The 16722-nt window shown below is 43.5% G+C and overlaps 1 protein-coding gene across 1 annotated transcript; it reads right to left on the bottom strand.

Annotated features, from left to right (window-relative positions):
- Positions 1-297: 297 nt before the first annotated feature.
- Positions 298-16078, bottom strand: LOC310916691 (myosin-1B-like). Its single transcript, XM_083874418.1, has 40 exons — positions 16042-16078; positions 15798-15841; positions 14641-14878; positions 14409-14552; positions 14161-14317; positions 13531-13558; positions 13315-13432; positions 13143-13235; positions 12981-13044; positions 12786-12884; positions 12577-12680; positions 12352-12490; positions 11882-12000; positions 11642-11791; positions 10902-11072; positions 10354-10660; positions 10091-10176; positions 9424-9511; positions 9212-9329; positions 8395-8518; positions 8179-8315; positions 7822-8077; positions 6644-6886; positions 6361-6537; positions 6130-6275; positions 5952-6042; positions 5485-5874; positions 5243-5369; positions 4892-5010; positions 4454-4650; positions 3903-4086; positions 3651-3816; positions 3355-3479; positions 2860-3168; positions 2520-2723; positions 1763-1888; positions 1498-1668; positions 1306-1410; positions 1069-1164; positions 298-570 (listed from the first exon to the last, which is right to left on the bottom strand). Exons 3-40 carry the CDS (start codon positions 14842-14844, stop codon positions 418-420), a joined length of 5835 nt encoding a protein of 1944 aa, XP_083730544.1. The 5' UTR covers positions 14845-14878; positions 15798-15841; positions 16042-16078; the 3' UTR covers positions 298-417.
- Between the last annotated feature and the right edge of the window lie 644 nt (positions 16079-16722).

The raw sequence follows: 16722 nt of genomic DNA on the forward strand, positions 1-16722 counted from the left end.
CCCAGAGATGCTCAGCTGTGATGGATCCTAAACTATCATTTCTACAATGATGGAGTAGTGTCTCTTCCCCATTCCAGCTGTCATCTGCTGCTCAAATGTTATTTTTATATTTAATTAGGAATCGCAAGAGGAATAATGAATCCATATAATTACTACCATTCTTCATGCATTTTTAAAAAAGCAAATGTAAAAAATGCTTTGCTGTCTAATACACTTTTAAATGTGAAGATGAACTGTGAATGTGCACTTCAAAAGTAAAGAATGCTAGAATAAATAAATAAAACATGATAGTCACTGTTCATATGCAAGGGTCTCTACTCTCTTTATTACCTAGACATAAATTATAATTACTGATCAAAGCAACACAGAGGTTTACATTTTATGCATGCCTCAGGTCACTTTTTAGTCTTGGGAACCTCATTCCTCTTCTGCTACCTTCTTATGAATCTCCCTGCTCTTGGCTCGGAGCTTGTTGACCTGTGACTCTGCAATGTCAGCCCGCTCCTCGGCTTCCTCCAGCTCGTGCTGGATCTTGCGGAACTTGGAGAGGTTGACATTGGACAGCTCCTCCTGTGTGGGGAAAGGGAGTGGTGAAAACAACAGGCAGCGTGTGGACATCTATTATCAAAAAAATGGGCAAACAAAAATTCAAACGCTACAGCTGGGCTAGCAGAGCAGATTCAAAACTAAGATGAGAGGCTGCTCAGGGTGTTACGTGTGTCAGAAAAGAGGGGTATTGGAATGTCAAAAATACATTCTACAAAATATGGTCTAGGCAGAGTTCATGTCATAGTCCTGAATACACAGACAGCTGCTTCTGACATCCAGGGCAGGATATAAGCAAAGAAATAGAGTGGGAATTGAGGCTTACAGTAACAAAAATAGGGTAGAGAAGTATATTTCTTCCCAAACCCAGCAAAGTCTTACTCTCACATTCCCCATTGTTTCAAAATATCATTGTGTTGCATCAAAACAGTCAAGATTTCAAAAAGCTGTACAGAGGAAAACAAGAATACAGAATTCCACCTCCACCAGAAGAGAGTCTAGTTTGAACAAACTGGTACTTACAGCCTCCTCAGCTTGTCTCTTGTAGGATTTCACTTTCATTTGCAGCTTGTCCACCAGATCCTGCAGCCTGAGGACATTCTTCCTGTCTTCCTCAGACTAGAGTGGTTGGCAAACAGGAAAGAGAGTCAACTCCTGGGTCTGCATCACTCAAGGTGAACAATTCCCCTTGGGGATGGTGTGTGCAAGATGTGCCTTGCTGTGAGCAAAGAGTGTCAGAGCAGTCTCCTCCTGCCTTACCTGGTAGGTCAGTTCCTTCACCCTCCGCTCGTACTTGCGCACACCCTTGACGGCTTCAGCGCTGCGTTTCTGCTCAGCATCAACCTCCCCTTCCAGCTCCCGCACCTGAAAGGACAAGCCCAGCCCTGCAGCCTCTCTGGCAATGTCTCTGCAAGGACACGCTCACTCACTCACAAGCCCAGCCCTACACACCCTGGCCTCCAGCTTCTGGATCTGCTTCTTCCCTCCCTTCAGTGCCAGCTGCTCAGCCTCTTCCAGACGGTGCTGCAGGTCCTTCACAGTCTGGTCCAGGTTCTTCTTCATCCTCTCCAGGTGGGCACTGGTGTCCTGCTCCTTCTTCAGCTCTTCTGCCATCATGGCCGCCTGATCAGAGCAAAGGGTCAAAGCCATTTTGGGGCTGGACATATTTTGGGAATAGTACATTGACCATCAGCAAGTCCAGGAGTGTCCAACTCACATCAGTGATGGCCTTCTTGGCCTTCTCCTCAGCATTGCGGGCTTCCTGGATGGTATCCTCCATTTCACTCTGGATCTGGGAAATGTCTGTTTCCAGCTTCTTCTTGGTGTTGATCAGGCTGGTGTTCTGTTGAAAAGCATGAACAAGATTTCTTTTTGTTAGCTTGCAGTATCATATCAAGTGCAGTATGTTGTGCCATCAGGTCAGATTGGATTCTAAGACTACTGTTGTAGCTATTATTTTTTCAGATATGATGTCCTTTGGTGTTTTGTGAACATCCTCCATGAATTTTTTTCTCCCATTTTCTCAGACAACAAAAAAGGAATTTATACTGAAAATTAAAAAAACCCCAAACTTTCCTTACTATTTTCAGTGTAGTGACCATAAAACTTTGAGATGGTTCTATAGAATACTTATACTGACATTGTTAAATTACATTAATGACACAGTTAGTGTGGTCCTATTTTGTTCATGGTCAACCTACATTTGCCTTTAAAGTCTCAAATGGAAATGTGAAAGCTGTTGAACTCAAGTAAAAGGGTAAGAACCTCAAACATTTCTCTGAAATTACTTACATAAAGGTATCTATACTGTAGTCTAGTGAAATTCATATTGTATCTACTTCTGAAACGAAAGTCTTAATATTTTCTATTACTTCTTATTAACTGTGAAAGCCACTGCATTTAATGAAATGCTTTTACAGCTCAGCCAGTCTTAAATTTTTTTACCTGTATGGAGCAATAGTTTGAAGGCTGACCTGGCTGTGGAGCAGCTGCACACGCTCACTGGCATCCATTAATTCCTGCTCAGCCACTTTCCTTGAGCGTTCTGTCTGCTCCAGGGCTGCCCTGAGCTCTTCAACTTCAGCCTGCAGCAGGTTTGCCCTGCGCTCCACCATGGCCACCTGCTCCTTCAGGTCATCCTGTGCTCTGACAGCATCATCCAAGTGCAGTTGAGTGTCCTGGAAAGAAATACAACAGATTGGGAGGTGTGTGTTTTCTATTTTCATATTTCCTATTTTCCCATCAACTTAGAATTGTAGCACATAAAAAATTATAGCTTTTTCAGAAATCAGCACATCTTTAATTGTTCCATACCTTGAGCACTGCCTGGGTGTTTCTCAGGTTCTTCTGTGCTTCTGCAGCCTGGCGGTTGGCATGGCTCAGCTGGATCTCCATTTCATTCAGGTCTCCCTCCATCTTCTTCTTCAGCCTCAGGGCTTCATTCCGGCTCCTGATCTCAGCATCCAGAGTGCTCTGCATGGAATCCACAACTCTGAGGTGGTTTCTCTTCATCTGGTCAATCTCCTCATCCTTCTCTGCTATTTTCCTGTCGATCTCAGACTTGACTTGATTGAGTTCAAGCTGCAGGCGCAGGATCTTCCCCTCCTCATGTTCCAGGGAGGCCTGGACAGGTGGACACAAACATTGATAACACCAATGAATGTCCTTCTTACATTCTAAGGAAATGCAAAATATTTCCAGAAATCTCAGCTCTCTGCACTCCTCAGCCACAACAGAGGGGAACCCAGGCCTTTTCAACCCTATTCCCTCATTTATTTACTGCAGACACCAGTGATTATGGTCACGTACCTCAGCTTCCTCCAGGGAGGCTTGCAGTTCAGATTTCTCCTGCTCAATCTGCTTCTTGACTTTCTCCAGCTCATGAATCGCTTTTCCTCCCTCTGCAATCTGCTCCGTGAGGTCAGAAATCTCCTCTGCAAGGAAGGGTGAAAAGCAGCACGGTCAGGCACAGAGCAGAATGGGAAGGGCTCTGGTGCACCAAGGGGCCAGGCAAGTTCTTATTCCTTCAGCCCAGAGCCATTAAGTGTGACAGAGAGACAAGCTTGTGAGCAAGGCCAGTGAGGAGCAGAGGGCCAGGGACTTACGCTGCAGGTTCTTGTTCTCCCGCTTCATTGTTTCCAGGTGGTCCAAGGACTCCTCATAGGCATTCTTCATCTTGAACAGCTCCGTGCTGAGAGAGCGTGACTCCTTCTGCGAGGCCTCCAGCTCAGCCTGCGTTTCCTCATACTTCTGCTTCCATTCTGCCAGGATCTGGAGAGAAACGGGGTGTGAGTCGGGCTGTGGCCATCATGGGGGCCTGCTCTGGCCAGGGGTGCTGGTGCTGGAGGCCAAAAGACCTTGTCAAAGTTCTTCTGCTTCTTATCCAGAGCAGCGCAGGCAGCATTGGATCTCTCCACATCAATCATCAGGTCCTCCACTTCATTCTGCAGCCTCTGCTTTGTCTTTTCCAGGGAGGCACATTTGGCATTGACAGCCTCAACATGTTCCTCTGCATCCTGGAGGCGCTGGGCCAGCTTCTTCCTGTATAGTGGTAGGCATTAGTAAGTAAATGAGAACCTATGGTGTGAAGCACCATGTGTTTCGCAAGAGAAAACTTGGCTTCTTTGTACTGTGTGACCCCCATTCAAAGATAGGTGTAAGACTGCTCCCAGATAGCCACTATATTTTGCTTATTCTGAATTCTAGAGCAATCCTGCAGCAGTTTCCTCTCTCCTGGCCTCTTTGTGCTATTCTGGACTTTTCTGCTTCTCCCTAATGCATAACTGCTTTCTGTCACATATTTGTCTCTTTGTGACCCCACCTAAAGGAGGACACTGACAATGTAACAATCCGTTCCTCAAATTTCCATTCTTAGTCGCAGCCAGTGTTCTCCACATTCACCACATACTTGGCCTCCTCAAGCTCCTCTGTGCGCTGAATCGCATCCGTCTCGTATTTGGTTCTCCACTGGGCCACTTCACTGTTGGCCTTGGACATGGCTCGTTGGAGCTCTGCCTTGGCCTCCTGCTCCTCCTCATATTGTTCTCGGAGCAAGTCACAGTCGTGGCGAGCGGACTGCAGGGCGTGGGCCAGGGCATTCTTGGCCTTGGGAAAAAAAACGCCCACAATGTGACACTGAATAGAAATATCCTGGGAAACCTCCTTAATGAGAAGACCTGTGATGAAAACGATCTGTGAATTTGCAAAAGATTTACTGGATAGACTGAAGGGAAAGAGAAGCAATGCTACTCTGGGATAATTTGCACTCCATTATCTAAGTGTTTTTTTTATCCCTTTCATCTTGTTGATTAACTGATTTAATATATTTAGGAAAAAGCCTCCTCACCTTTATCTCTTCCTCTAGATGTCTCTTGAGTTCCTCAATCTGTTGGGTGAAAGCCTGTTTGCCTCTTGACAGCTGAGAAACCAAAGCATCTTTCTCCTCCACCTGGCGTGAATATTCACCTGAGAAAATTTGCAGATATACAACAGTTGTAATGCTATTTATCATGATACTGCTAACATATGGAAATGTAAAACCAGATACTTTTCAGTCCATTTAATTTATGATCCCATTTCAAGCATTTTGAAGATGTGACACAAAGTGTGTTGGACAGACCATACACCAAAAAAAGAGAAATTTTTGCAATAACTCCAAGACAATATTGATCTGCACATGTAGATGTGGGTGTCTCACCTGACTCTGTCTGCAGACGAGCTCTTTGAGCATTGAGATCATTGATCATGCGCTGATGTTCCTCTTCCTTGGTCTTAAGCTCACTCAGCTGATCTTCCAGCGTGCGGCACATCTTCTCCAGGTTTGCCTGTGTTTCAGCACATGAAAAGTGACGAATTAGCCATCCACACTCTAAAGAAGGCCAGGTTCAAGAACTGTGTTTTATTTCATTGGGTCAAGGAGCCTATGAAATATTTGTGTACCTTGGCCTTGGAGACAGATTCCATGTTGCTGGCCAAGTCATCAATCTCCATCTTCATCTCACTCTTCTCTTTCTCCAGCTTCTGCTTCACGCGTTGCAGGTTGTCGATCTGCTCCCCCAGCTCAGCCGTGCTGTCCGCGTGCTTCTTGCGCAGCGCGGCAGCCGTGGCCTCGTGCTGCAGCGTGGCCTCTTCCAGGTCACGGCGCATCTTCTGGAATTCTGCCTCACGCTTCTTGTTCATATCAATCTGAGCTGCTGTGGCCCCTCCTGCTTCTTCCAGGCGCTCGCTGATCTCCTCCAGCTCCCTGGACAGGTCAGCCCGATGCTTCTCTGCTTTAGCACGAGATGTTCGCTCAGCCTCAATTTCCTCCTCCAGCTCCTCAATGCGGGCCTGCACAACACCAGGGACCCTTCACACCCGTGCCCTCCTCCTGCCTGAGCAAGAGAGGGGAAGGAACAGAGACTTGCCTGCAACTCCTTGATTTTCTTCTGAAGTTGCATACCCAGGGCTTGTTCATCCTCAGTTTTGCTCTGGATCTGGCTGATTTCAAAGTCTTTCCTTTGGACCAAGTGAACCATGTTAGAGCTCAAAGAAGAAAGACAAGTGCTGCAGCCAAGCATTCAGGTGCCCCAGAGCCACACTCACTTCTTCAGTTTCTCATCCAGCTGCTGCTTATCATTCTCCAAATCCATGATGCTGTCCTGGGCCAGCTTCAGGTCTCCTTCCAGTTTCCTCTTAGCTCTCTCCAGGTCCATGCGCAGTTTCTTCTCTTGCTCCAGGGACCCTTCCAGCTAAACACAACAAGACCATCAGGGCTCTACCTGCCAGCTCAGGCTCCATACCTGTCCTGTTCCTGCTCCATGTCTGTGTGCTTACATCATCCACTTGCTGTTCCAGCTTGGTCTTGGCTTTGGTCAGAGTATTGACTTTGTCTTCCTCTGCCTGCAGGTCATCCAGGGTCTGCTGATGGGCCTCTTGGAGGGCTTTCTTCTCTTTTGTCAGCTTGGCAATGGTCTCGTCCAGAGCTGCCATCTCCTCAGTCAGGTTTTTCACCTTTGAGAAGAAAGGAACAAATGTAAATAAGGGCAGTAGATCCAGAAGTTCTGTTATAGCACACAGCCCGTTTTCTGGGGTGCAGATGACAGGTTCTACCTCATACCTTGTTTTCGGTGGCATGTTTTTCCTTCTCCACCTTGGCCAGTGTTAGCTCAAGGTCATCAATATCTTTCTTCAGCTCTGAACATTCATCCTCCAGTTTCCTCTTCTTGGCTGTCAGTTCAGCATTTATTTCTTCTTCATCCTCAGCCCTTTCAGTGACCTCCTTAATTTTGGCTTCCAGCTGTATTTTGGTTTTGATGAGCTGGTCACACCTTTCCTCAGCATCAGCCAAAGCATCAGCTTCCTGTTAGAGAAATATGGATTTGTTTGCTAATCACAACTGTTTGCAAAAGCTGAATAGAGTAATGGTATTTCTCACAGAGGAAAAAGATAATGGATTTATTTTTTTTTTTATTTATTTTTTTTTTTTTTTTTTTTTAGGATTTTTTTTGCCCACTCTCTTTTAAATCAGAGTAGGGGGTTTTTTTTCTGTTTTATTTTTTTACTCTTGTCAATTATTCCCTTTTTTTAAATGGATAACATGATAATATCCAGTAATACTTCCATTCTTAAGAGTTTTGATTACATTCTCTGAAAATTATGTAGTATATATAAATGTGTAAGGATTTTTTTTCTTTATCTTTTCAGAAGCTTTTCTTGGCAAGACTGACTTTGGATTAATTTTCTTTGAGTGAGAAGAATTGATATATAGTCTAGATGCAATCAGAGGTTTCAATTTGCACCTGAGTTTTGAATCTGTGGAGCAAAATATCTAGACACAAGGTAATGTTTAAATATTGACAATTCCCTTGATCTCCCAATGGACTTAGGAGATACATATAAAACTGTGACAGAATTCAAAGGGGTTTTGTGTCCTCCTGGAAAAGTGGTTGCAGAAAGACAGGTGACATAACATGTATTATACAAAATGGCATACAGATATTGAAACCAGAGTAAGTTGTTTAATGAATTGCTCTACAGACTCTGCTAGCTCTAAATACTAAATCTCCAGTGACTACAATGGATGTTATATTATGAGCCTGGAGAAACAGACCTATGAGCCTATCTGCTTCAAAAGTCATTCCCAAGCTAGAACCTCATATTATAATGGCGACACTGAGTGGTATGAATTTTACCTTCCATTATTCATATTAAAATATTTTCTCAGGCAATTTCTTATGTAACATGTGAGTTATGTACTCTGAGGATACATTGAAGATATACACTAATGATACTTACAGATTGCACTTGGAGCTGCAGGTCATTTTTCTCCTGCATTAGAGATGCCATTTTCTCCTCAAGCTCCTTCCGCTTTGCCTCAGATTTTGCAAGCTCTTCCTTGGTTTTCTCAAACTCCCCCTTCATGTTGGCCATTTCCTTCTCAGACTCTGCACTCTTCAACAAGGGCTTGATCTTGAAGAACAGCTTCATCCATGGCCAGTGTTTGACATTCATGAATGAACGAACGTTGTACTGGATGCAGAAGATGGATTCCCTGAAGCATAATTAAAATGTACAATGAACATTCTCAGTCTGACGAGTGTCAACACTTTTCCATGAGCAAAGTGAGTTCAGCTGAAGAAGAGGAAGATGTACCTCCGCTCCACCATTCTCCGGTATTCAACTCTCATCAGGAAGCCCCTGCATCTGGCCTGAGTGCGGGTGATGAGCTCTGCAAGCTTCTCATCCCTCATCTCCTCCAGGAGTCCCAGCAGCCCAGCTTTGAAGAACACCTGGAGAGAGGGAATGTTGCAGAACATCACTGTCAGGCAGAGCAAAGCTCAGGCAGACAGTGGATGGGGAGGTTTGTACCTTGGTGTGTCCAAATTTGTACTGGGTGTGGTCCACATCGATTGAGCCAAGGAGCTTCTCAGAAGCCTTCTTGCTATCGATGAACTGTCCCTCAGGGATGGCACTGGCATTAAGCACCTTGTATCTGTGGAATTAGAGGAAATAGAAATAAAGGCAATGTCAAGTCAAGAGTATTCTGTTTACTGAAACCAAGAGCAGTGTTTGCAGCAGAATCAGGCTGAAGAAGTTGGAATTTCATCCCTTTTTTAGAGATATCCTTCTGATGAAGACTTAACCCAGTAACAAATTTAAGTTAACTTTTCCAGTCTTTAGAGGACCAGCCACGATGAAGAGGACATTGAAGTAATTGAAGAGGTCAGTTCAGACCATATCCTTTTACTGAAACTATGCTGTAGAAAATTGCTTGAGAGGAACATTGCCACTTTCCTATACTGTCTGTATTGGAGAAAAGCCTCTTACCCTGAAACTTGCAGCTGATGCAATGGCCAATGAACTCTTCATTTGTAATTTTTACCTGAGAATCTGCTCCCATCACTCCCAAATTGCATTTATTAATCTTGTAATCCTTGGCTTCTGCAGCTCTACTGTGCTTCCATACTCAGATGCCCCAGCATCTGAGGACAGTCATTTTTCTACAATTTTTCTTTTGGTAGCCATATGCCATATATGTTGCCTTTTGTTATGCACCCCAACATTCCCTTTTCTTCCGGTTATAACCAGAAAGAGCTAGTGTTAAAGAATATCCTCTAGTGATAAAATAGTTCAGATGTAAACCATCGGTAGGAAGGACAGAATGGAAATCAGAAAGGAAACTGACCTCTGTTTGAAGTCAGCATAGAGGATTCTGCTGGGGAACCCTTTCCTGCAAATCCTGATCCCTTCCAGCACACCGTTACAGCGCAGCTGGTGCAGCACCAGCTCGTGCTCCATGGCACCTAAGCAAGAAGACAATTATTTGTAATTTCATTATAAAGCATAGAGAATAATGGCTGCATCACACTATTTTTAATCTCTGCTTGGGGTTCTTACCAGGTGTTTTAGACTCATTGGGGATGATACAGCGCACAAAATGGGGGTGAGTGCTCCGCAGATTGGTCATCAGCTTATTCAGGTTTTCCTGTGGGTTCATGAGTATAGGTTTTTAATTAACAAATAGTACTTCCTCAGTTACACTTTTAGATGTGAGAAAAGTCTTGTAAAGCATTACTAGATATGCAATTCCCAACTATAGCCATTTTAATGTGAGGTTTCTTCTGTCTTTCACTCTTGAGCAGGAGAGAAAGCCACAAAACTTTGGAATGTGTTCTTATAAGACTGGGGTATATCTACACTCAGCCAGAACAGCTATGGAGTATGATGACCAGTTGTTCATAGCAAAAAGCATAATTTTGAGTAGAAGAAGTTTCTTTGTAATAATCATATTCCTATGGTTTGTACCTTGGTGTGTAGCCTGACCAAAGTGCTTTTTCCAGCATCTGAAGATAGGCATGGTGAAGATAAATATTCCTCAGCTGACCTCAGCTAATTTGCTGTCAGCTCATATATGAATAACCAAGGGATTATTCTCAATGGAGAAAAATGTTAACAGCCGCAGTTAAATGGCTTATTGCAGCTGGGGTGAGGTTTTACAATCTTCAACTCAAAACAAAATAAAACAACCCAGGGAAGAAGTAGAGAGAATGACTTCTGTATTTACCCTGAAAAGAGCTGAGACAGTCTGGAAGGAAGAACCCTTCTTCTTGCCTCCCTTCTTGCCACCACCACCACCACCACCACTAGCCTCTGAGGAACACCAAAAAAAAATAGAAAAAAAGATGGTTTTGCCACTTGCAAAGACCAAGTTTTTTCATTTATACTAGTCATGATAAGAATGGAACAAAGAAAGGAGCAATAGCTGATATTTATGGCTCTGGTAGAGTCACTAAATAAACATGGAAATGCAAATTTCAGAGAACTGACCTGCCTCTCCTCCAGCAGATGCAAAGAGTAAGGCCAGAGTCTTCAAGGACGATTTCTGGTACAGCCCCACAACAGTTTCATTCAGAGGGTCCTTGTTCTTGTCAAGCCACCCAGAGATGTTGTAGTCCACTGTGCCAGCATAGTGCACCAGGGAGAAGTGGGCTTCAGCCTTGCCTTTGCCAGGCTTGGGCTTCTGGAAGTTGTTGGACTTGCCCAGGTGCTGGTCATAGAGCTTGTTCTTGAAAGAGGTGTCAGTTGCCTTGGGGAACATGCACTCCTCTTCCAGGATGGAGAAGATGCCCATGGGCTGGAAGAAGCACAAGGAAGGAAGGAGGACAAGATGAAAAGGCAGAAAGACTCAGAGATGAATTAACTTCCTGAGTGGGACATTATTACTGTTCTCAGGGATTGTTCTGCTCAGCAAACCATAAAATCATACAAACTGATGTATCTCCCGTATCATATTTACCATTTCAAGCTTCATTTAGAAATATATATAAAATTAATACATTTCTGAAAATACCTCACATTGTGAATTACAGAAATACCTTCTCAATGAGCTCAATGCAGGCAGCCAGGTCCATGCCAAAGTCAATGAACTCCCATTCAATGCCCTCCTTCTTGTACTCCTCCTGCTCCAGCACGAACATGTGGTGGTTGAAGAACTGTTGCAGTTTCTCATTGGTGAAGTTGATGCACAGCTGCTCCAGGCTGTTGAACTGCACAATTACAAATCAAGATTGTTATTAATGTAAATTAAGTAAGTTAGGGATAAATAACAGTGTTTCTACCAAACACAGGAGAGTCTGTAAGTGCTCCGTCTTTATTGATCAAGCTTGATTGGAACTTCTCTCAATGTGTCTCTTTTGTTAACCTGACCTTTATCCATATATTTATGACTCTAGAAGCTTAGATAGTTTTAATAACTCAGACTTTCTCAGCTTTGATATCTATTGGACTGCACTAATTCCTTTACACATGAGTCCACATTGCAACATTATATCCAACAGTCACAAATGTTCATTTCAAATCGTGTGCCAAGCCTTCAGCAAAAGATCTGCACTTAGGCAGTTTATTGACATATATGAAAAACAAAAACCTATTTCCAATTAAAAACCTTTAGGAATCAGAATGCTATAGATCACTATACAGGATTAAACCATTAAAAATGAATAAATAAATAAATAAACAACAAAGAACCCAACACACCAGCAACATGCATTCTGAAGTATTTTGTCACATAACAGTGTGACTTTAACAAGCATGCTAATAAACCCCTGCTGCTTACATCAAAGATCTCAAAGCCAGCAATGTCCAGGACACCAATGAAGTACTGCCTGGGCTGCTTCGTGTCCAGCTGTTGGTTGATGCGAACAACCATCCACAGGAACATCTTCTCAAAGACAGCCTTCGCCAGGGCACCCACTGAATTGTACACCTAAAATGTAAAACAGAAAGCATGTAGTTATCATGCAGAACAGAAGAGAAAGTCCAGACAACCTATCCACAAAACAGAGGGTATTGTTACCTGCTGCACAGTTTGGCCCTTGGTCACATATTCATTCCCCACTTTGACTCGGGGGTAGCAGAGAGCCTTGAGCAGGTCTGCTGAGTTCAGACCCATCAGGTAGGCAGCCTTGTCAGCAACTAAACACCAAAAAAATCAGTTATTAAGGCAACAGTAGACATTACTGTTCCTTTACAAAATATAGTAAAGAGCAATTCCAGTAAAAAGCAAAAGCTTATTAAAGATAAAAAAGGGATACGTGTTTACAGCAGCAGTTTTTGGGAGACACTGGACCTTACAATTTGCATTGTTCTAAATAATCTGAATTGTGTTCCTTCAGAGAAGTCCTCTGGCTAGGACCCACTGCCATTCTACAATACTGGCACGGGGGAAATGCACAAGCTGGGTCAGTCATTCTGACCCTGACATGCTGCCTTTAACTAAGAGAATGTTCACTATCTTCTGTTCTCTGGGATGAGTTGTGCTGGTACCTTCGGTGCCGTCAGGCTCTGCCTGCTCCTCTCGTTGTTTCTGCTTGAACTTCAGGTTCCCATAGTGCATGACAGCCCCTGTCAGCTTGTAGATGGCTGTTTTCTCATCAGCACTGAAGCCCAGGATGTCAATGGCACTCTAACAAAAGAGTTGTAAAGGTGAGTGCCCCACCTGTTGAAGGTCAGAGAAATGAAACTTCACCTAAGAAAACTTCTGCTACTTACATCTGTGGCCATCAGCTCTTCCTGGTCGTTAATGCTGGGAACTGTGATCTCACCTTGACTCACATACAGATAGTCATAGGGGTTGGTGGTGATCAGTAACATCTCTGAAAAAAAAGACAAAACCGACCCAGGTCAAATGCAATCAGCACCAAAAGAAATTCAATGTTGTTCCATGACCTTTGCCTGGAAGAGTCAGTGATCTCCCCTACCAATTAGCTCCGGCTTCCTGTTGGACATGATCTGATAAAAGATGTGGTAGCTCCTTTCCGCCTTCAGCTGGAAAGTGACTCTGGACTTCTCCAGAAGATCTGCCCAGGGAGGTAGAAAGAGTTAGGCACTTGTGGGAATATACATGGAGATGGCAACTGGAGAAGGGATGGGTGCGGTCCAGGAGAATCTCTTACAAGTTTCAATGTCAGCAGAAGCCAGCTTGCCTGTGGCACCAAAGTGGATTCTGATGAATTTACCCTGAAAGCAGCAGGAAAGTCAATCAAGACCTATTTTACCAATCTGGAAAGCAAGAATATTGAAATTGGTGTTGACAGTTGTCCCAAGTAACAACTCACAAAGCGTGAGGAGTTGTCGTTCCTCACGGTCTTGGCATTTCCAAAGGCCTCCAGCAGTGGGTTGGCACTGATGATTTGATCCTCAAGTGTCCCCTAAAACAGAAGCCTTCTTGTCATGATCTAGCTGATCAGGAAATTGAATAGTTGCAGGTTCCTAGCCCTGGGGCCTCACCTGCATTTTGCCTGAGGTCTGCTGCTCCTCCTTCTTCTTGTCTCCACTGGCTGCAATTGTTGCAAAGTACTGGATGACACGCTTGGTGTTGACAGTCTTCCCGGCCCCGGATTCTCCGCTGCCAAAGCCAAGGGAGAAACAGAGGGTGCGTGGTCAGGCAGGAGGTGCCCTGGCCCCGGGCAGCCCCACAGGGACCCGTGCAGGGGGTGTACGTACGTGATCAGGATGGACTGGTTCTCCCGATCTGTCAACAAGGCAGAAACAAATAGACTTTTGTAAATGAAGAGGACAAAAATACTGAAAATTAATATAAGTTATGACAAGAAAAAAAAACTGCATTTTTTACTTTGTTTACTCCTAAGCCATTTTTTTCTATTTCAATTCCTTGCACAGCAATTTGCACTTGCACTCTTTCCCTGAAACATATGCACAGATTTCCCTCCAAATGTCATGGGGAAGTCTCATGACAATTTTAAAGATCTCTTCCAGCACAAAACATTCTGATATTCTATAATGCTTTGCCATGGACATTGGAAACTCTTGAAGAGTCACATGCTGCTTCTCTGTTCCACTCTAGGGTTGTTTTTTTTCCTGAATATAGTAAATTGTTTTAATTTTCTGCTACACAGACTGCTTTTAGAACAGCAGAGAGAGTTAAGACCCATGAGAAAGGAATCTTGACCATGGGTCATACTAAGGAACTCAATAGCACAGAGAAAGAAAGGAATAAAAAAGGCAAAAGCAAAACTCTCAGCACTCGATAATCCTATTTCATTTTTCATGACAGGCTTTATCAAGAGAAAGCAGAACACTTGTGATCTGATGCTTATGATAGGAGCTACTCACCAGTCAGCATGAACTGATAGGCATTGTCAGAGATGGAGAAGATGTGTGGAGGGGCCTCCTGGCGCTTCTTGCCTCGGTAGGCCAACACCACCTCGGGGTTGTACACCGGCAGCCACTTGTAGGGGTTGACGGTGACGCAGAAGAGACCCGAGTAGGTCTGTGAGGAAGGGACACAGCACGTTGGCTTCCCCTGAGCCTGGCCCAGCAGCTGCCCAGGCTGCCCAAAGGAAGCTGCTGGTGCCACTTACGTAGATCATCCAGGCTGCGTAACGCTCTTTGAGGTTGTACAGCACAGCGGGTTCGTGCAGGTGGGTCATCATGGCCATGTCCTCGATTTTGTCATACTTGGGAGGGTTCATGGAGAAGATTTGATCTTCTTTCACAGTCAGGGTCTGCCACAGAACAGAGAGATGCATGTATGTGAGCTAAGAACCCAAAGTGGGAATTAAATTTTATTTGTAAAATTTGCACTTTACCCACCTCTCCCCCTTCAGTCTTGACAGTGACTTTTCCTGATTCCCTGCTCTGGATTGTGCTCTTCACATAGGACTCCTTAGCATGTACCACAAAGACGGATGACTTGGCATCAAAAGGCTTGTTTTGGGCCTCAATTCTCTCCTTCTCTGATTTTCGGAGGTAAGGAGCAGCCTCCCCAAAGATGGCCATCTCAGCATCCGTAGACATGGCTGTGGCTTACCGCGTGCAGCAAGGCACAGCGCTGGAATGGAGAGACAGTTCTGATTGAAGGGGAAAATTTCTTTTTAGCAGCCATCTTAGGTTTTGTAGTGTTCTGCTCTGCCTATTATTATGGTCTTCGATTCTGCTTTACCTGCCCTTTATCTTAGATGTCTTTTTATTTACTTTAATCTCAAAGAAGATTGGTGTCTTTGATTGAGGTTAAGTTTTTTCCCTTTTTCCAGTTTACACTTTCAGTTATAAGATCTCACTGTGTTTTAATAGGCTATGCCGAATATTAGATTGATTGGCAGATTCATTGGTAATCAGAGTTGCAGCAGAAATACCAAGCAGAAGCAGAAGAGATATCAAGAGACGTCATATTATCAACATTATGAAAGCCCACTTATATTCTTTATCTCTCTTCCATTTCAGTCCACGTAATTTGTGCCAACTATAGAGTAGTTGATACTATGGAGTATCATCAGGGAAAGATGTGGAGTAAGCAGAAGCAGAGATATGAGTTGTCTATGCAAATCTTTTTCCACTGTAGAGAAATCAGAGTTTTGTCTTCTCCAATTGTTCTGCTTTTTCCTCTTCAAGCTCACCCTTTAATATTAACTAGTATAGAAAAGGAAAACTTCTCAACAAAAAAACATTTGGAGGGATTTGACAAAATCTTAACTATACATGTGCTGTTCTTTCACCTTTTCTTCCCTGGATTTCTGTTTCCAGTCAATCTTATTTTAAGAGTTCTGTGTGTAAGAGGTTGATTATTTCCCAGAAGGTATCAAACAAATGTGTCCAACACAGTTACAAAAGGAAACTTGCTTTTTTAGACAGCACAGCTCAGGTAGAATGGCATTGCTTTAGTGTGCAAAGGGGTATGGGAAATGGCCTTAGAAATGCATTAAAAAAGCAAACCTGGAGTCTGTCCTATGGAGTAGTTAAATCAGTCTTACCTCTTGTGACACCAGTTGACTCTTAGCCTGGAAGCTGGTCAATACTGAAAAAGAGAAGTGACAACTTCTTTCTTATCCTTGCACAGCTTCCCAATCACAAGTCACAGGGCAAAAACATGCTAGTGACTTCAAGAGAGAAGGGAATATATTTCTATTGAGAGAGACAGTTCTATGAGGAAAGCAGTTCCACAGGCAGCAGGAATGCTGTGGGATTCTGTCAGCACCCAACTGTCCCTATTCTTACCTTTAATCCTTCCACACAGACAGAACAGGCTTGTCCTACCAGCACTTTTATAGGTTCTGGTTTGCACATTCAATTCCCTCCTCCTCTTTCTTAGGTCAAAAAATTTTTGGCAAAGCATTGTTTGGCAAACTTGCCTGAGTGCATGATTCCCATTCGTGCTCGTGGATATATTTAGAAATATTTGAGGTCTTCCTAGCTATGTGAATAAATCTCCTATAAATATTATGACTAGGAATCTAGGAAGGAGGAAGTGCTGTCAAGCAAAAAGAGCGCGACACTGGATCTTGGAATTGTTGGCTTCTCTTCTCCTGTTAATTGCTGCTTGACATATAAGATTTGTGTGTCTCAGGACTCAGCAGTAGTGAGAAGGGTTACTATTACAAGAGCCTTGGAGGGAACCTGTTCTGAAATATTCTGGAAATAAAGAATAGGAATAATCTAGTATAGTCTAATTCCAAGACTGAATGACTATATCGTGCTTGTGTAACTGCACCTATTTATAACTCCTTAGCTTTTTGGTGGGTACTTTCAAAAGTTCAGATAAGACAGATTACACCCCTTTATTCATGCATTTAATTACATCTTTTACCTCATTCTGAAGTATTACTGATGGGCTGTGATTTGAAATTCAATTTTAAAGGTATTATTCACCCATTCTCCATATCTGGCTGTTCTGGTTTG

The sequence above is a fragment of the Zosterops lateralis genome (assembly GCF_965231275.1).
Source record: "Zosterops lateralis genome assembly, chromosome: 18".
NCBI lineage: Eukaryota > Metazoa > Chordata > Aves > Passeriformes > Zosteropidae > Zosterops > Zosterops lateralis.

Coding starts and splice junctions, on each gene's coding strand:
- LOC310916691 (XM_083874418.1), bottom strand. CDS start 14,844: ATGTCTACGGATGCTGAGATGGCCATCTTTGGGGAGGCTGCTCCTTAC. Junction 13,236..13,314: donor AGACCTCAGGCAAAATGCAG/GTGAGGCCCCAG, acceptor CTTCTGTTTTAG/GGGACACTTGAGGATCAAAT. Junction 13,045..13,142: donor ACGACAACTCCTCACGCTTT/GTGAGTTGTTAC, acceptor TGCTGCTTTCAG/GGTAAATTCATCAGAATCCA.